This window comes from Protopterus annectens, chromosome 1.part0 (genome assembly GCF_019279795.1).
Source record: "Protopterus annectens isolate FY-2018-M chromosome 1.part0, PAN1.0, whole genome shotgun sequence".
Classification (NCBI taxonomy): Eukaryota; Metazoa; Chordata; order Ceratodontiformes; family Protopteridae; genus Protopterus; species Protopterus annectens.
Window position 1 is genome coordinate 977010628 of NC_056725.1, and position 21807 is coordinate 977032434.

The 21807-nt window shown below is 39.5% G+C and overlaps 1 protein-coding gene across 2 annotated transcripts in view; it reads right to left on the bottom strand.

Moving 5' to 3' along the window:
- The window catches only part of ECT2L (epithelial cell transforming 2 like), a 1012011-nt gene that overhangs the window by 725664 nt on the left and 264540 nt on the right, over positions 1-21807 (bottom strand). For both annotated transcript variants that reach the window (XM_044064710.1, XM_044064701.1), the window contains exon 5: positions 14015-14267. In XM_044064710.1, coding sequence (XP_043920645.1) covers positions 14015-14267 — 253 coding nt within the window. The remainder of the gene's footprint in view (positions 1-14014; positions 14268-21807) is intronic.

Sequence of the window (21807 nt, forward strand, 5' to 3'; positions counted from 1 at the left end):
TTTACATTTAGACTGATTAGCTTATCAATAATGCCAGAATGTGAGATGTTATTAAACAACTTCGCCAGGTCCAGGTAGGCAGTGTGAACTGATTTGTCTGACTCTAGTGCATGACTGACATTTCCAAAAAAGCCCACAGGGTTCAAGAGGCATGATGTGCTTTTAACAAACCCAAACTGGCTTGGATCCAGGGCTTGTAGTTTGTCTATATCTTTGTCAGTAAGTTCCACAATGATGTGTAGCATAGTTTGCAGATAAGGCTGGTGAGGCTTATAGGTCTATGGTTTCCATTCCCTTGGCACAAATCCAGTGGACAGGCTGAGGTTGAATAGAGTTACTAGTGAGTCTAGCAGACAGCATCTGGCGCTAACAAGATGGCAATCTGGCACATTATTAGGATCCATGGAGCAAGTGTTTTCAGCCTTGTAGAGAGCATTCAGGACCTGCTTGGTGGTGATCAGAGGGGGTGGAGTGGGTGAGCTAAAACACTGGGGAAAAATAGGGGTAGATAGCAGAGTAAAATTAGAGCTGAATTTGCCTGCTATTGTGCTGGTTATGTCCTCAGGGGATGAGTAAATGTTGTTGTCATGTATCAGCTCTGAGCATGGCTGAGCATTACCTCTATGTTTATCTACTTGGAACAATGACTGAAGAAGGTTTTGTGGTTGTCCTTAGCAGAGGAAGCAATTCTCCATTCATACTTACTTTTAAAGGGATTTGATTTTGTGTCAGAGTTCTTGTTTAGATGATCAGACTAAGTTTGTTTTTAAGGGCTATGAGTTTCTTCCTCTTATCGTGTGGTTTGTTTTTTTAAAACAGAGAAACAAGTGGTCTGAAAACTTTGTTGATGAGCTCAGTCACAATAATTTCCAAAAATCATGAAAACTAGATAGTGTTCCAAAGCAACAAGCCTTTATTCATCACAGACAATTGATCTTCAGTCAACAGGTTGCTTGTCTGTGATGAACAAAGGCTTGTTGCTTTGGAACACTACCTGGTTTTCATGATTTGCATGTGCTAGCAGATCACATCCTAGCAGGAACAGGACATTATGCCATGGTTTACTTGGATAGCATTGTCATTTACAGCTGGTCCAGGGCACAGCATATGCAACATGTCAGGGAAGTGCTGGACAGTCTTTAAATGGCAGGGCAGAGAGTTGAGATTAGCAAGTGCGAAGTGGGTATGACAGAGTCTTATGCAATGATAGACAAGAAGGGTATGTCTTTAGTCTAGGCTCTGCATAAACTACAACACTACTTGTTTGTCAAAAAGCTCATAGTAGTAACAGACTATAACCCTTTAAAATGACTGTATAGAGTAAGTGGACAGAATGGGATGTGTCTAAGATGGAGTTTAGCTTTGCAATCCTATAACATGACTTATCCAAAAAACACACACTCACACACACACACACACACACACACACACACACACACACACACACACACACACACACACACATACACACACACACACACACACTTTTCTAGGTGAAGGCTGGAGCTGGTAGAATTCTCCAGTTCTCCACAACTTTCTTCTTGGGCTAGTAGCACTGCCACCAAATGTGAGGACTGGTGGCTCCTGTCACCAACTATGGAGGTGAGCTGTAACCACTGCCATCAAGTGTGATGCTGGATTGGCACTGAAGGTGTTTAAATCCCACCTTAATTAAAAAGGTCTGATGTACTCTGTTAGTGGCATTGTTCCAAGTGGATGAAAGCCTCTTGACAGTTATTAGGATTTCCTGTCAATGAGATAGTTGTTTTATCTAGTTTACAATGCATATGCAGATACCTAGTATATGTAATCTATTTATGTACTAACAATTTAGATACCTTTGCCATATCCCTCACAAACCTTAAATGGCTGATGTAATAAAATCTTTACCAGTAGCTTCATTGATGCAACTGGTAAATAATGTCCTGCTATATAAAACTGTGTTGATAAAGATCATGATTGTTCGGTCTATTCAAAGATGAATTTATAAGATCAGATTATAGGGTTCCATAACTCTTTTGCAGAGCACATGATAAACTGATAGGACTATACTGCCATGGGCATAAGGACTATTTTCATTTCTTTTATTCTGTGGGTATGTAACAGTCATGCAAATATAATAAATATAAACTCTATAAATATTCCAGTAAAGAGGGGAAGCCTTTTGAAATACCTGAAATTACATAAAGCTCAAATAGTATTTTTACAAGAAACACATTTACTCAATAAAGCTAATAAATTATTGTTAAAGAATTATTTAATTCTGGCAGGCTCTGGTTTTAGATCTAAAAGAAGAGGCACACTCATTTTGTGGAAGAATTCCCCTGTTGTGTCTAATGTAATGGATACTGATGTTGATAAAAACGGCATGTTATGCATTGTTGTAATTGAATGAAATAGGAAAATATATATTTTGGTAAACTCTTATTGGATTACTGAGGTTGGAGCTAAATATGCAAACAGTTATCTAGACACTGTAGCCTATTTTATGAAAGGTAGTATCATAATGGCTGATGAAACTTAGATTCTCATTATCAAGGAAACACTTATCAAATTGTGTAAACCTTATGAACTTAAAGGATATACATGAACAAAGAAAAGTAAATTTGCTTCAATAAACCCATTATTTTTACAGATATGAAACTCAGACAAATATTGATAAGGTTTTTGTTACAGACAATTTGATTTCAAATACAAGAGCTGTTTCCATAGTGTCATGTCCATTATCAGATCACAATACTTTTGTATTCAACATTATTTTTAAAAAAATAATATCTTAATACATCATAAAAGATTGCCAGCATGCATTGTTAAAAATAAAAGGATTCAGGGAATGAATGGTATGTAAATGAGATCGAGAACTTTATAGAAATAAATACAAATGGTTAAGTAAATGATATTATCCTTTGCGACTCACTAAAGGCTTACTTAACTGGTAGAGTTACCTGCTGGCATATAAGTAAAACAAAGAATAGGATAAAGAATTAAATACATTACAGGCTAAAACAGATAAAAATAACATTAGACCTAAAACCACATGACATGATTAGTCAGTCAGAACTAAAAAGTTTGAATATAAAATAGATTAAAATACTAAATCATAAAGGGTCAATAAACCTGGAAAAACTAAGACTTCGAATGTATTCAATGAACCCATCAAGCTTACATTAACTTGCTATTTGATCTAAGAAAGATAGACTAAATCACATTAAAGAAATCACAGTACAAAAAATAAAAAGAAAGGAATCAGATATTAAGGATATTCTTGAGTGTTTTAGAATATTCTATGAAAATATAAATAAAAATTCAAATAGCTTAGTCAGCAATGAGATAGTAGAAACTTTTTTAAAGTAAAATATAAAGAACAAATTAATAAATGAACAGTTACATAAAACCAATAGACCCTTTACTTTAAAAGAAATAAAAGATCAAATTAAGAAGTAAAAATAATAATGCTCCTGGCTTAGATGGTCTTATGCCTGCACTATATAAACTATTGTCAGATAATACAGTCTTTATACTAGAAAAAGATTTTAGGGAAATAAAAACTACTTCTGAGGTTCCTCCATCATGGAAATATTCACTCATCTTATCTATTCTAAAGCAAGACAAAGATTCGATAAAGTGTTCTTCTTATAGACCCATTTCACTCCTAAATGTTGAATATAAGATGTGCATGTCTATTTTAGCAAATATAATGAATCTAGTAATACTAAAATTAATTAACAACAATCAAACAAGTTTTATTTTGAACAGACGTACAAGATAATATAATAAGGATGCATACACTAATAGACTCTGCAAATACAAATATAAAATAACGTTCTGTCATTAGTCTTGATTTAGACAAAGCTTTTGACTCAGTCAGTTGGCCTTATTTATTTAAAGCACTTAAAGAATATAACTTCTCAGCTGAGTTAACAGCATTAATTTCAAAGGTCTACATTAATTCTTGTGCTTATGTCAAATAGGTTCCTTTCTTTCTAATTCCTTTAAACTACAAAAAGGTACTAAACAACGCTTCCCACTATCTTCACTACTATTTGCACTAGTAATGGAACCTTTTGCTACCTTTATTATGTCAAATAAAACATATCTACTGTGTAAAAATAGAAGATGATTTGGAACTAAAGATTCAGCTATATGTAGATGACATTCTGCTTATAACAGGAAATATAGAAAAAACATTACAATATATAATTAGTTCTATGAGGCAACTTAAAACTATTTTGAACTTTACATTTATTCACAATAAAATAGGTACATTATTAAGAAATTAAAAAATCCATATAAAATATTCTGATTTCTGTTGGAATAACTCTCAAATTAAATATATTGGTATCATTACATCTAATAGTAAGGAAATGATACAACTGAAATGTCAACAGATTATTGATAAAATTCTAAGTCTATTCACAAGTTGGAATAAATATTTCTTCACTATGGAAGAACATTTAATGTTAATTAAGATGGTAATTCTCCCTAAAATATTATTTGTTATGCAATCATTAACATTGTCTTCACCAAAAAAATTATGAAAAAGATTAATAACATTCTACTTAAATTTCTTTGGCATCCCAATAAACCAATAACTTCTTTTAACTGGCACACAGAAGGTTGGGTTAATGGTGGAATAGGATTTGCTTATATTCAATTGTATGCTACTTCAAATTCCGATCCTTTAAATAATTCCAAGGACTCAACTACCTCTTCTTTGTTCTATTCTAGCAATAGGTAGGAACATAATAACTAAGAACTGTAAGAGTAAAACTACTCCTTCTTGTACTGAATTTCTTAGTATGGCAAAATTTGTATAGTAGTGAGCTACATACGATTAGGACAAGAACTTCAAATATTACTCATTCATTTAAGGTATGGTTAAAACTTAAAGATTTGCTTGAAAATATTAACTGTTGTTAATCTGTATTACACAGATATATTACACAGTTGTGGACATATGTAAATAGTAATTTGTTTGTTTTATTTTACTCTGTTTGTTCTTTAGTAAAATAAAATAAAAAGTTTTGCAAAAAAAAACTAACACTTTGAAAAAGATTAAGCAAATTATTATCCAGTCCCTGATTGTTATAGATGGGGAGAAATATTGCTGGACATCAGCTGCCATACAAAATACAGAGGAAGAAACAGTTTCTGATTATTCCACTGATCTTGATATGCCATCTTACAAATAAAGCCATAGCAAGAAGTACTGAATCCAGCAACAGCTAGAGATAGCAAGGCTGGACCATAAGAGTAGTATGCCCCTGGACTACAGTGGATTTTCAAACCATTGTAGATTCTCTCCCTCCTATTCAGGCACATTCAACTAAATATGCAAATATCTTTGAAGGACATGTTCGACTAACACACCAAACTATTGAAGGCTTGAGACCAGTATTAAAAGCCCCTATACCCCCCCCTTACATTTTCAGAAAAATGTGGGAAAAATTGAATATAGGCAATAATATCCCAAAACACACAGATGACAGATTCTTGACTACTTGGCACAACTTGTTAAAAGCCATTACCACAGCATACCTCCCCAGACCCTAACTGGATAAGAATTAAAACTATTGTTCAAAAGGAAAACAAATCTACTGATGGATATTTTCAATGCATGATGGATGTGTTTGAAGTCTTCTCTGGACATCCAGAACCTGCAGAAAGGGCAACAGCCAGCAGATTGTCAGTGGCTTTTCTAGGGAGTTTGTTACTTAATATACAAGTGCAAATTAAAAAGGTTTGTTTAACCAGGCCAAGTTTGGGCATTTATGGATTGTGAATCAAGCACAATACATGGTAGATAATTTACTTACAAAAGAAAAAGTTAATTTATATTCAGCTCCTATAGTTTGATATGATTCATAGGGATGGGGAAGGGGAACAGGTAAATTCCGATTTTTCCAAACATAATCCCCAGGACAATATCAGCAATATTATTATACCCCTGCATCACCTGAGACACTGTCAGGTGTACCATGTTTAAATACTTGTTTTAATTGTGGTCAGTCTGGACACTGGAAAAATAAATGTCTGATATCTGTACAGCAAACAAATTTGCCAAATGTTCTGGTAAAAGCAAATAAAAGAAGATAAAACCCAATATTATCAGTCTGCCCTAAACTTCTCCCATCATAACCCTAAGCAGTTCTGGTCCACAAGAAACTCCACCACCACCCCACCTACCATTCCTCCTTCCTCCAGCAGTACTGCTGGCTCATTCAATAAACACTTTACTGGAACCATTCTGTCTTTGACTAAACAACACAGCCGTCTACCCACCCTCCCCACATGAAAACCAAATACTCTGCCCACAGTCTTTTCTTTTTCATCAGTACCTACCTCCTATATAAAAAAAAACTTCTATTAAAACTTAAGCCTTCAAAACTTACAGCTGAAAATCTCCCCTCTGGATACCTAAAAATAGCAGCAGAAGCCCTAGCTTATCCAGTCTCTATCTTAATTAATTGGTCCTTATCAGAAAGCTATCTCATCACACTGTGGAAAATATCCCACATTATTCCACTCCATAAAGGTGGCTTCTGCACTGAACCTTCCAATTACTGCCCCATAGCCATCCGTTCTCCACTTTCCAAGACACTTGAGAAATGCATCCATTCTCAAGTCTTAGACTACCTCTTAGCTAATAACCTCCTCTCCAGCACCCAGCATGGCTTTAGGCCATACCACAGCACTACTACCACCTTGCTCTCTTTCACTAACTCTATCCTTCATCATAAAAATAATGGCCTGTTCTCCTCTGCTATATTTCTGGATCTATCCAAGACTTTTGACATGGTCTCACACAAACTACTAATCTCTGTTCTCACTAGCCTATCCTTTTCCCAATCAGCTACTGGTTGGTTTCACAGCTATCTAACTAGCCACCAACAATCAGTTGTCTGGCATAATGACCTATCTTCTTGATTTCCTGTAACACTCTGTCTTCCCCAAGGCTCCATCCTTGGTCCCTTACTATTCTCACTCTTCACCAATGACCTAGTCACAAGCTTTGTACATCTACAGCCACCATGAAGTAGTTGGCACCACCATCATACGTACTTATATACTCATACAGAGTTGGTCTGCAGATGATAACTGGACAGTTGTATCTCTATGAACTGTCTCCATTGTGTTTGATTGGTCATTAATTATTAATTTATTTATTGCCGATGTAATTCCATTTTTTTAAAATCCACATATAGGAGTGTTGAGAATGAATGCTCTGGCCAAAATCATTGAGATTCAACACCATTCTGAATCCCTTAGCTTTGATTTGCCCCCAGAAAAAAGGGTGTGTCCCAAAGAGTGACTGGATAGATATGTTTTTAAATAGTTATACATATTTTGTTTTAATAGATCTGATGAACAGTTTGTAAATAACTCAAAAGCACTTATCTGTTTTAGATTTTTTTTATTTTATTTTATTAAAGAATATGTCCTGGACCATGGTACTTAGGCTGATTTCTTTCTGAATTATTATATGTTTTATTCAGTTCTGACTTTTGGAGGGTGTTGGTATTGTTTTTCTTTTTCTTGACCTTTTATAAAGTGATAACCTGTCAAAATTTCATGCACCTCCATACCCAGATAACACAGAAGCCTATGTAGAATTACTCTTAGAAGCTCTGTCTAACCATGTCAATGACTGCGTAGAGGCTGCTGTGCCAACCAGAAATAAAACTAAAACAATTTCAAAAAACAAACCACACTGGTGGAATCCAACATTAAGCAAACTGTACAAAAAAAGAAATAAAGTCATAGCTAAAATTAGGAAGTGTAATGCCAAAAAAGATAAAAACTCTTTCATCAAACTGAATAGACAACTATGTGGACAAATTAAGTCCAACAAAGCAACTTTTGAGGTAAAGATAGCATCCTAGGCCAAGGACAACCTTAAGGTTTTCTTTAGCTGTGTCCAAAACCTCAAAGGCAGTGTGATGAACTACTGGTAAATGGAGACACTATCACAGATCCAGGGGAGATATAGCAAATTATTGGCTGACAAATTCAGCTCAAACTTTACCCCCCTCTCACCTCTCACCCCCCGACATAATACGATCTAACATAATCCCTCAAACTATCAACAGGTTGCAGGTCTTAAACATGCTCTCTAAGGCCAAGAATGCAGCTTCAATGGGCCCCGATAATATCTCAGAATGCCTCCTAAATAGGCAGAAATATGACCTATCAGGGCCACTGGTGTCAGTACTCAATCACAGCCTGTGGACATGCTTCATACCATGCAAAAAGAAGACTGCAACAGTCATCTCTCTGCACAAGGGTGGACCATCAACCAAACCCAGGAACTACAGACCCATTAGTCTCATTAGTCTCATATACAAAGCCATGGAAAGAATTGTCATGGAAATGAATAACAATGCCATAGGAAACCTGCAGACACTGGACGTAACCAGTTTTGGTTTCGTCAAAAGCAGGCCATGCCTACTGAACCTGGTGGACTTCCTTGAGAAGGTCAGCAAGGCAACAGATGAATGCAAAATGATGCATACTGCCTACTGTGACCTAGCTAAAGCATCTGATACAATACCCCAGACTGGCATTGGAAACAAACTTGCAGAACTAGGCAAGATCCCCTGCTTAACTCACTGGATAGCAATCGGGCTCACAGACAGGACAGTTAGGATTGGCTAGACCATTTCAACAAAGAGGCTAGTCAGCAATGGTGTCCCACAGGGCTCTGTGCTGGGTCCTCTCCTCTTTAGTATCTTTTTTTGGAAGTCAAGGCCAATGTCAAGAGCCTCTGGCTTACCAATCTCGCCAGGATACTAGCATCTTACAGGAAGGCCTAACACAGGCAAATGACTGGTTCTACTGCTTAAAACTCAATGCCAAGAAATGCATAATAGTACCTTTTAAGAACTCAAGACACCCATGGAAACTACCTCATTGATAAAGCACTCCTAAAAGTAGACACTGTAGTCAAGGACTTCAGGACTCATGTAGATAGTAACCTGGCTTTCAACCAGCATGTGTCTAAGGTTGTAAGAAAATCATTCTGTGGTACTCAACTTATAAATAAGGGCATGGTATCCAGGCTCAGGGAAACCATCATCAGACCCATCACTGGGTATAATGCCCCCTTCTGTATGTGTTGAGTAGGTACAGCAACAACTGGAATATCCACAGAGGGCCCTTACAAAAAAAATACAGGGTGTATACACAATGTCCTATGCAGATTGCTCAAAGCTCAGTCTCTATACTCTGTTTCCTACAGACCTCTGAGAGGCAATTTATGCCTGGCATACAAGGTGTCTTTGGATCCGGGTCTGATGGACCATTGGCATATTCGCAAAATGAACAGCACCAGAACTACTAGATCTAACAATTTAAACTTTGCTTGCAATTTAAATAGGACACTTTGGTAGGATAAGTATGTATCTCAGAGAATCCCCATGTTCTGGAATAGGCTCTCTTTTATGTGAAGCAGAACTCTTTCCTAACTCTATTCAAACACAACCTGGGCCAGTGGATGGAAAATCAGAAATTCACTCCTGGTCTGACACATATCTCTGATAGACAGAGGCAGCTATTAGATCATACCGTAAATGACCTACACTCCTTAAAATAGCCTCTAAGATGCAATAACTTGTAGGATGCACTTAGGCTGCATGGCTAGACTTATAAAGGCCCCACTGGTCATTAGCCTAGTATGCACCTATGAACCTGTAATTAATTTATTTATTAACTCGGTAAGTGAACTGGTCTTTCCCTAATGATCTTCAGTTTAGTGTACCAATTAACTTATATGTGTTTAAGAGGTATAAGCAAACCTGCAGTACCTAGAAAAAAAATATGTAGAATGTCACTTAGTCATTGACCGAGGTGAGGATTGAAGCACACACCCCTGGACTGTAAAGCAGTCAGCTTATCTTTGAACCACAGTGCTGTCCTATGGATCACATTCTGTAGTTGCTGTAATGTACATGGTTCATCCCAGTGTTTCTGCTGATATGACATATCCCCATAGATCACATTCTGTAGTTGCTGTCCTACACATAGTACACCCCCACTGCTTCAGCTGATATGACATATCCCCATGGACATATTGCTCAACTATTCAGATTTTTGCAGCATGTTCAGATTTTTTTTGTCTTATAGTTTTGTTCTGTTCCCCATAAAATTTGTGGTTTTCTGGTAAATCATTGAGGATTGAAGTAACCCAATAATGACAGACAGTTGAGTTCCAGATATCATGTCCTTCAGAAAATGCATGCTAAAGCAAAACCTATTATTCTAGCAATTTTCTAAGTTTATAAGATCTGATCCTGATTTTGAGCATTTGTCCCTCTTTTATTTTGACTTTGTCCAGATTTCTTGTAGTAAGAGGTTGGAAGGTATGCCCATGGATCACATTCTGTAGTTGCTTTAGTGCATATGGTGTAGTCTTATATTTATGTTGGAATGGCATAGCTTGTATCTGTTGCTGTTGCTCTGCCTTCCTAACTGGGTTATGCTCACTTTTTGATTTTATTGTTAAGCTATGGTGGACATAACATTTGTGCTGAACGTTATTTCTGCTGATGAGTTATGGTTTGTATATTTTTCATTGCTGATCTACTGCTGCAAGGCTTTTATTTTTACCCTACAGCTAGAATTGGATTTTCTCTCATTTCTGGTTTTATGTAACCATTTCAATATATTTCATTATTTTCTTTCATTTTTTTCATAGCAACGTGTCTCCAGTGTGCTCATTCAGACATTATCCCATGTGGTCTCACTGTCAAACACATTTTGAATCCCACATGGCATTCTCACACACTTCCTCTTTTTTTTGGCTACTTTTGGAACCCTGTGGTGATAGCATGATTACCCCTAACTATATGGCCTGAACATATTTATGTCAGCTCTTCATACTTAGTGCAAAGGTTGCTAGAGGCATTATTGTCTATTATAATCCACCACAGTTTTTAAGAACCTTTATTAAATTATCAATTAAGACATAGGCAGAAATACATTAATAGAAAGGAAAACAAAGCATATTAACATTTTTCATTTACTTACATTATGCATTATATTCAAGTGCAGTTTAAAATATACATAAATAACATTAATTACCTTTTAGTCTTGAGTCAAAAATAACTATTCAGAATGTGCAAAACATTTTCTTTTTATTTAAATCCACATACATCAGCGCTGGGAGACTACCTTCACAGTTTAAAAATCAGTCTTACCAAGCAGCAAAAATACACAGTTTTTATTTCCTTTTCTTATCAGTATCATGCATGCAGAATACTGACGTTGACAAATAGGGTCTCTGCAGACCCTTGTGCTTCTCACTTAGTGCTGCACGTGAACACTCAACAATCATATTTTTAGTAACAATATTTTAGTAAAACACAAGCTATCTAGCTTGGTAATCAGTCTTGTTTTCCGACCTTGTATATTTCAGTACCAGTAACACTCTAACTCCCCAACATTCCTTGTAACTACCCATCCCAACCTGGGAAGGTCAGAGCTTAAATAAAACAAAATCACTTTCACATTGTGTACTTTCCTCCCTTCCTGGGCATTCTAGACTCTGTAGACCATAGTACATCCCTTAACCCCTTCAGCACTTTCTTTACTTTCAGTCATCTGTTAATACACTTTACAGCTTAATATTAGAATGCAGTTGTGAAACACTCAGAAATACAATAAGTATTTGTGGTTTGCATAACTATGCATCTATACTACATATCATTTTAACATGAACAAATATTAAATAATTCATCAAACATATTTGTGAAGAAATTGTAAGTTAATATGCATTTTGTGTAGAATAATCATGAGAGATGCATTTATCTCTAACAATTACATATATGTTTTCTTTCTAACAGTTGTCATTCATTCCAACATGACATAAATTGCTCAGTTCTTGCTTTCCCTTATACCTCACTCCTCCTGCCAAATATTATGCTACATGTATTGTTCTCACAAATTCCATTTATGTCTATGAAATTTGCTCCTTTTCTTTTCTAATGGTCCCATCCCCAGTTCTTTTATCTCTTTTACAATAGTCAGTACTTCAGCTGCAGTTGGTTTAGATTTTGATTTCCATTTCCTAGTAACTGCTTTTTCAAACTTAGCAAGACCTCACTATGTCTATGCAATTTAAATCCTATGTCCTAGCTCAAAAGAATAATTTTGTTGTGAGCCACTCCAGTAGCAAAGAGGGATTAAACCCTGACTACGGCCCAACTAACTTGGGTTTGAGTAGCAGCTCAGGTGATTGCTCAAGCAACAAAGAGTGATAAGTATTTCTGTCCTGTGGGGGGTGGGCACTTGTTGGTGACATTCCTTATGAGGAGATATGATCCAAAGAGGGAAGCTGTCCCCAGACATAACCAACAAACATGGGAGAGGTGGAGAAAGGGAAACTGGATAGGATATATAATAATTAAAAAAAAACACTAGACAGAGCAACAGATGACTAAGTCTTCAGGATACCCTTAATATCCACAACCAGCCTCAGCAACACCGGAGTAAGTCCAGAGGAGTGAGAGAATGGCTGGTAGACCTGGTGTGGACATGGGACGCTGGGGGCCAGGCCATTAATAATAACTTCTGAGTGGACAAACAAAAAAAAAAAAAAAGAATAATTTCTTAAGTTACAGCCAGCCATCCATCCACAACCCCCTTATCCATTTTTTCAATACTGACAGTCATCTACTGCCAATGTTTTATTTGCTCCCAAAACATTTCTAATAGTGTACTCTGTAGGAAATTTATCTGACAACTTGTAACACTCCCAAAAAACATGTTCCACGTTGCCTCTCTCTCTCCTTCTCACCACACCTATAGCATCTGCTATCTTCCTGAGTAAAATTCCTCTGAAGTCTGCTTGGAGTGTAAAAATATATATGCAAACACTTGGGAGCCATACTGATGCCTTCTCATTGTTTCTTTGTATATTGCCTTTCCAGTCTCTCCTCAGTCTTTTCTAATGTCCTCTGATTGATTCTTATAGTTATCATGCATTATTTTATATGCCCTACTAATCATCCATTTTTTTAACAGCAGTGTCTGTTCTAGACTGCACTAAAAAGTCTACCAGACCTGGTCTTTCACTTAGCACTCTCCTATCCCTTTCTCTTTGCCTACTCTCTCATATCAATCCCTCATCGAGAAGGCAGTTTCTAGCCTGCAGTTCGAATGTCTTCCCAGTGTCATCCCACTCTATTACCTTTCCCTCTTTAGGTATTTGCTCCCAATACATTGGTTCCTTTGCCAATTTTCTCCCCACATTTTTATGATCCCATCTCTGGTTCAGTGTTAGATTTTTCTATGTTTTTTTTTTTTTTTACTTTTGAAATTAAGTAGTGGCTTGAAGAGAGTCAATGAGGGACTCTGCCTAACCTGGACTGGGATTTTATTCCAGAGTGAAGGGAGCCTCTGGGTTAATAACTGAAAAGGCACAAGGTAAATACCTGATCACCTTAGATAACCTAAAACTGAAAAAGATGTTCCCACTGAAATGGCAAAATATAGCAGTGTCCACATATTTTGGAACATATGTTAATTCAAGATTATTTCCATCATAATAAAAATTACCGAAATGTTCAATTTCATTTCAAATGTTTCTTATTTTTTTCTCATAAAGACATTCCTGCAGATCTTACTTACTTAGGCTACTGCCATTTTGCATACTTCATTCTGGCAATGCTATATGTTGGCAGTCTACCTCATAGATTTCATTACTGTCTCATATTATTGCAATAGGTGTGGTGATATAGATCATGGTGGTACAATGTTAGATTCCATCACTGTCTCACATTAGTACCGCAGGTGACAGTGACACAGGTGATAATGGTACAATGTTAGATTCCATCACTGCCTCACATTAGTACCACAGGAGGTGGTGACACAGGTGATAGTGGCACAACAGCATTAACAAAAAGACAGTTGTAATGCCCTGCATGGTGACTGAAAGTGCACATTGAATTCATATGCTGATTCTCAAGAGTGCAAATACAGAGTAAAAATCTCATGCAGTTATTGTAGAAACACTAACTTTTATGCTGTGCTAATCGTTCCTGAATTAGCTTTCTTAGTAGTTTTTCTTTCATTCTTTCTTCTTGCTCTTCGCTGTCTTGTTTGGGTTCATTCAGAGTTCCATAAATCTCAGATGCCTCTCGTGGGGTTAAGTAGTCCAAGCTAGTTGCACAGGCAACATAATGTCTTTTCCAGGATCCATATTCATTGACTGATGGTGTGTAAGGCAGGAACCAACCCATTTTAGTGCATTTGGGCATCCATAAACAATCCTGTAGGTAGAAAGAAGAAAGCGGTAATATAAATATGAGTGACCTACTTTGCATTTGCTTTGTTTTTTTCCTATCTATTGCACAAAACTAATATAGTGTTGTTATTCCAATGGCTAAGGACTGTACCTCAACAGGTAATACCCATGTTGTTGCCTACCCAATCAGCAGCTGGCATAACAGGATACAAAGGATACGGTACAAATGAATAGTAAAAAGACTTACCTGTTAATGTTTCTGTGTCCTGATTTATTCCATGTTATGTGGATGAACTCTGGAAACTTTCCATTAAACAAGCAGTAGAATGTACAATGAAGTGTGCAAAGAAAATCCAGCTTTTTTATACTTGCATTAACTACATAAGCCAACTGGACAATAGTGTCCTTTTTCAGGGCTGTCTGGTAAATTTACTTGCTCTCAAAGTTACACAGTATTCAAACAGTGGTGGAAGAACTCAAACCCTGTACCTTTGGCTACAGGAAGCAACTCATTAACAAACACAATTTGCTAAACCTTCACTTTGTGAAAAAATGTGTTTTCCTTAAGGATAGCCACTACAAAAACCAAACATGTTTTCCCGCCAAGGTGCAATGACCCCAGTGACTTCAGCATTGATTATTTTTAGTTTGAGGGTATGTGGGGTTTTGACCTACTGAAAAATATGTGTTCAGTTGCCAACATCTCAGTTTGGTCACTATTCTGTCACAAAGGTTTATTTATTGGTCTGCAGTTGCACCATTATCATTCACTCAACAAATATAGTACTGATACAAGTTAAAAAATGGTTATTTATAGTACCTAAGCAAATAACTGATTTTGTAATACCATGTGTCTCACAAAACATACATGCAATCATACAATAAGCCAAGGAAATAAAACTAATGAACCATCAGGTCTGCATTAGTATTGCAGATGGATTCTGTGGTGCTGTCTCCCCTCTACTGCCTATCCTAAGCCATTCTGCATCTCTCTGTCTATAGTATTACAGAGGACCTGATGCATGGCAGTCTGTATACTCTCTGTGATACTTAGGTTCATAGGTTCATAGGTTCATACTAGGCTATCTACCCTAGGGCATTTATAAGCCTAGCCAGAGTGTGTTTGGCTTTCGCCACCCATTTTAAATTAATTTTGCTATGCCCTTTTTCGAGGTTAGTATACTGTGCCTCTGTCTAACAGTGACACAGAAGTGATACCCGGGGTAAACCTATGATCTCCCATCCACTCATCAAGATTCCTCTTGAAGAGAGTCAATGAGGGACTCTGCCTAACCTGGACTGGGATTTTATTCCAGAGTGAAGGGAGCCTCTGGGTTATGAATCTGTCCCTCCGGCATGTCCTATTTATTAAAGTGCTGAGGTTCAAGTCTCTCGAGCGCATCGCTCATGGGAGTTGGATTTTCTGAGGTGCAGCATGTCCATTAATTCCGGGTTGGACACAGATCGCCTCTGAGCAGGTGGTATGCCACTGAGTAGAGCTGGAGTTTCTTTAACCGAGCAGCATATGGCATCTGTTTGAGCCCTTTGATCCTCTTGGTGAGGTACTTTTGGGGGTCTTTCCAGTTGCTGCAGGTGTCTGGTAAGGTACATCCCAAAAGGGGAATTGTACTCAATTATGGGCCTGATGAGGATGAGTAAAGAGGCACGATGACCTCCCCTGATCTAGATGTGAATCCCTTCATGATTAGGTGGGCTATATAAAATGTTTTTCTAACCACTTTGGCCACGTGGTTGTCAAATGAGAGATTGCTATCAACTTGGGTCCCCAGGTCTCTAATTACTTCTTCTGTACTTAATGGATTACCACCTATGTAGTAATTTGTGGGCACTTTGTTTTTGCCAAAGGGGATGACTGTACACTTTTTGGCGTTTAGCTTGAGGCCATGGCTCTGGCACCAGTTGTCTGTTTCTATGAGGTCCTTTTGGAGGATGCTTGTGGCAGCTGGAGAGTTGATTATGCCGCCCAGTTTGCAGTCATCTGCGAACTTGGTCAGCCACAGTCCTTCCGTGTTGGCCTGTACCTCCGAGAAATATATACCGAACAAGAGAGGTCCCAGGACTGAGCCTTGTGGGATGCCACTTGTAACTGGTTTGGAGTCTGACATGGCTCCAGCAATTCTAACCATGTGGGTTCTGTCCTTGAGCCAGTTTGCAACCCATCTAGTGACATAGGGGTTTATATTTAAGCTGGTGAGCTTATCTATAATGCCCGAGTGGGGTATTGTATCGAAGGCTTTTACGAGGTCCAGGTAGGCTGTGTGGACCACCTTCCCCTCGTCAATGGCCTTGGTGACTGTTTCAAAGAAATTGACCAGGTTTAAGAGGTAGGATCTGCCCTTAACAAAGCCGAACTGGGTAGGATCCAGTGTCTGTAGGTCCCCAATATCTTTATTTCTGAGGTCCATGATGATCCTTTCCATAGCTTTGCAGACCAAGCTAGTCAGGCTTATGGGGCGATAGTTTCCAGGATCCATTGAGGCACCACCATTGTGGAGAGGGACCACTGTTGCTGTACGCCACTCTTTGGGTACATATCCTGTAGTAAGGCTGAGATTGAACAGTAGTTTTATGTTTGGGTTTAGCTCTTCTTGGAGTTCATGTAGGATGCAGCCTGAGACACCGTCTGGTCCCATTGATGTTGTGTTTTTTGCTTTGGAGAGGGTGGCTCTTACCTGAGCATCTGAGATGTCAGGGGGCAGCACTCTGCTGGGATAGATATTTGCCCTTTTGGTGGGGGTTGCGCTGAACCTGTCAGCTAGGATGTTGGCAATGTCTGTGGGTTCGGTGTATTTTTTGTCATTTTGGGCTAATTCTGAGCATATCTGGGAATTCCCACCCAGGTTCCTAACATAACTAAAGAAAGCCTTGTGATTATCCTTAGTGTCCTGTGCAATTTTTCTCTCGAAGCTGGCCTTAGACGATTTTATGAGTGCCCGTAGTTTTTTTCTAATACTGATCAGAGATGCCTTCCCTTTTTGGGATTTTGCTCTATCATGTAGTAGCTTCCTTCTTCTATTGTATAGTTTGTTTATGGCTGGGTTCCACCAGACAGGATGTCTGCTTTTGGAGGATTGGGTCTTGGTTTTATTTGGGATTGTATGATCCATGCATTCCTGAAGGTGTTCATAGAATGCATTTATAAAGGATTCTGCAGTCCGGGCCGTATTTTCCACAGGACCGGGGGCTTTGAAGGATTCCACTTCGGTTTTGAGGAATGTGAAATTTGCTTTAGAGAAGTTTTTCACTGTGGTTTTCTGGGCAGGGGGTGGGGTCGGGATGTGAATATCCAGTGAGATTAGTTTATGGTCTGATCTTACCAGTGAGGGATACACTTCTGGTCTGGAGCATAGAGTCCCCATGTTGGTGATGATCAGGTCCAGTATGTTTTCCCCTCTTGTGGGAGTGGTAACAAGTTGTTCCATAGCATTTGAGTTTATAAATTCTAGGAACCTTTGGGCTAGGGTATTGGAGCTAGAGTAATGCTCCCAGTCTATGTTTGGGTAGTTGAAGTCGCCCAATATAATGGTGTTTGGAGAGACCTTCATATTTTCCAGTGTTCTCAGGAAGGCTGAGTGGGGTTCCTGGGTTTGGGAGGGTGGTCTGTAGCAGGCTATAAACTGGAAGGCAGTTTTACCCACTGTTAGTTGCACATGGATAGTCTCTGATGCTTTGTGCTGTGCCACCAACCTGGAGGTGTGGGTATCTTTGACGAATATTGATACTCCCCCTCCTTTTGTGGTTCGGTCCAAGTTTTGGGGCCAAAAAGCATAGTATGAGGTATAACCTGGTAGTGTTGGGGTGCTCTCGGGAGCCTTGAACCAGGTTTCTATTAATGCACAGATATCAATGTTCTCCATGCTAAGGAGAGTTTCGAGTGCATGCATCTTGAGGTTTAGACTTCTGGCATTGAGTAGCATTACTCTTAGTTTCTTATCCCTTGTGATACCTATGGAGGTGGGTTTGTCTTTTGAGTCTTGCCTAAAAAAGGCACTATGGGGGTAGCAAGAGCCTTTGCCAATATCCAAAAGTCCACGGGTGACAGGTGCAAGCCGTCCCTAGCGAAGCATTGTGGCTTGTCGAGCATGTCATCCCAGGCTGACAGGCATTGGATCCCCTTTGAATGACACCAATACTTAAGCCAAATGTTGAAATTGATCATCTTGTCTTCATATTGTGGCATAATTCTTGGTGAGGGTAAGATGCTACTCAAGGTCAGGGTCATACCAGCCTGGGCTACATGCTTAGAAAACTCCTCTATGTCTCTTTCCATGTAGTCCAGGGAGGTACGTCTCAGGTCATTCACACCAGCATGGACAATGACTGAGTCATATTTGTACTTGCCTTGGAGTGACCTGAGTGCTTGTGTTATGTGGCGGATCCTAGCACCCGATAGGCACCTCACCATGACCTTCTCCTTGTTCAGCCTGGTGAGTGGGACGTCAGTGTGCCTGTCGATAGAGTCACCTACTACAAGTGTATCAGGTATGTTGTTTAGCCTTAAGGGCTGTGACTGTTGAATGAATCTATCCCTCCAGCATGTCCTATTTATTAAAGTGCTGAGGTTCAAGTCTCTCAAGCGTGTAGCTCGATGGGATTTGGATTTTCTGAGGTGCAGCATGTCCATTAATTCCGGGTTGGACATGGCTTTATATGTCAGACACAGATCGCCTCTGAGCAGGCGGTATGCCACTGACTAGAGCTGGAGTTTCTTTAACCGGGCAGCATATGGCATCTGTTTGAGCCCTTTGATCCTCTTGGTGAGGTACTTTTTGGGTCTTTCCAGTTGCTGCAGGTGTCTGGTAAGGTACATCCCAAAAGGGGCATTGTACTCAATTATGGGCCTGATGAGGGATGAGTAAAGAGGCACGATGACCTCCCCTGATCTAGATGGAATCCCTTCATGATTAGGTGGGCTATATAAAATATTTTTCTAACCACTTTGGCCACGTGGTTGTCAAATGAGAGATTGCTATCAACTTGGGTCCCCAGGTCCCTATTTACTTCTTCTATACTTAATGGATTACCACCTATGTAGTAATTTGTGGGCACTTTGTTTTTGCCAAAGGTGATGACTATACACTTTTTGGCATTTAGCTTGAGGCCATGGCTCTGGCACCAGTTGTCTGTTTCTATGAGGTCCTTTTGGAGGATGCTTGTGTCAGCTGGAGAGTCGATTATGCCGCCCAGTTTGCAGTCATCTGCGAACTTGGTCAGCCACAGTCCTTCCGTGTTGGCCTGTACCTCCGAGAAATATATACCGAACAAGAGAGGTCCCAGGACTGAGCCTTGTGGGACACCACTTGTAACTGGTTTGGAGTCTGACATGGCTCCAGCAATTCTAACCATGTGGGTTCTGTCCTTGAGCCAGTTTGCAACCCATCTAGTGACATAGGGGTTTATATTTAAGCTGGTGAGCTTATCTATAATGACTGAGTTGGGTATTGTATCGAAGGCTTTTACGAGGTCCAGGTAGGATGTGTGGACCACCTTCCCCTCGTCAATGGCCTTGGTGACTGTTTCAAAGAAATTGACCAGGTTTAAGAGGCAGGATCTGCCCTTAACAAAGCCAAACTGGGTAGGATCCAGTGTCTGTAGGTCCCCAATATCTTTATTTATGAGGTCCATGATGATCCTTTCCATAGCTTTGCAGACCAAGCTAGTCAGGCTTATGGGGCGATAGTTTCCAGGATCCGTTGAGGCACCACCTTTGTGGATAGGGACCACTGTTGCTGTACGCCACTCTTTGGGTACATATCCTGTAGTAAGGCTGAGATTGAACAGTAGTTTTATGTTTGGGTTTAGCTCTTCTTGGAGTTCATGTAGGACGCAGCCTGAGACACCGTCTGGTCCCATTGATGCTGTGTTTTTTGCTTTGGAGAGGGCGGCTCTTACCTGAGCATCTGAGATGTCAGGGGGGCAGCACTCTGCTGGGATAGATATTTGCCCTTTTGGTGGGGGGGGGGGGAGTTTGCGCTGAACCTGTCAGCTAGGATGTTGGCAATGTCTGTGGGTTCGGTGTATTTTTTGTCATTTTGGACTAATTCTGAGCATATCTGGGAATTCCCACCCAGGTTCCTAGCATAACTAAAGAAAGCCTTGGGATTATCCTTAGTGTCCTGTGCAATTTTTTCTCTCGAAGCTGGCCTTAGACAATTTTATGAGTGCCCGTAGTTTTTTGCTAATACTGATCAGAGATGCCTTCCCTTTTTGGGATTTTGCTCTATCATGTAGTAGCTTCCTTCTTCTATTGTATAGTTTGTTTATGGCTGGGGTCCACCAGACAGGATGTCTGCTTTTGGAGGATTGGGTCTTGGTTTTATTTGGGATTGTATGATCCATGCATTCCTGAAGCTGTTCATAGAATGCATTTATAAAGGATTCTGCGGTCTGGGCTGTATTTTCCACAGGCCCGGGGGCTTTGAAGGATTCCACCTCGGTTTTGAGGAATGTGAAATTTGCTTTAGAGAAGTTTTTCATTGTGGTTTTCTGGGCAGGGGATGGGGTTGGGATGTGAATATCCAGTGAGATTAGTTTATGGTCTGATCTTACCAGTGAGGGATACACTTCTGGTCTGGAGCATAGAGTCCCCATGTTGGTGATGATCAGGTCCAGTATGTTTTCCCCTCTTGTGGGAGTGGTAACAAGTTGTTCCATAGCATTTGAGTTTATAAATTCTAGGAACCTTTGGGCTAGGGTGTTGGAGCTAGAGTAATGCTCCCAGTCTATGTTTGGGTAGTTGAAGTCACCCAATATAATGGTGTTTGGAGAGACCTTCATATTTTCCAGTGTTCTCAGGATGGCTGAGTGGGGTTCCTGGGTTTGGGAGGGTGGTCTGTAGCAGGCTATAAACTGGAAGGCAGTTTTACCCACTGTTAGTTGCACATGGATAGTCTCTGATGCTTTGTGCTGTGCCACCAACCTGGAGGTGTAGGTAACTTTGACGAATATTGATACTACCCCTCCTTTTGTGGTTCGGTCCAAGTTTTGGGGCCAAAAAGCATGGTATGAGGTATAACCTGGTAGTGTTGGGGTGCTCTCGGGAGCCTTGAACCAGGTTTCTGTTACTGCACAGATATCGATGTTCTCCATGCTAAGGAGAGTTTCGAGTGCATGCATCTTGAGGTTTAGACTTCTGGCGTTGAGTAGCATTACTCTTAGTTTCTTGTCCCTTGTGATACCTATGGAGGTGGGTTTGTCTTTTGAGCCTTGCCTAAAAAAGGCACTATGGGGGTAGCAAGAGCCTTTGCCAATATCCGAAAGCCCACGGGTGACAGGTGCAAACCATCCCTAGCGAAGCATTGTGGCTTGTCGAGCATGTCATCCCAGGCTGACAGGCATTGGATCCCCTTTGAATGACACCAATACTTAAGCCAAATGTTGAAATTGATCATCTTGTCTTCATATTGTGGCATCATTCTTGGTGAGGGTAAGATGCTACTCAAGGTCAGGGTCATACCGTCCTGCGCTACATGCTCAGAGAACTCCTCTATGTCTCTTTCCATGTAGTCCAGGGAGGTACGTCTCAGGTCATTCACACCAGCATG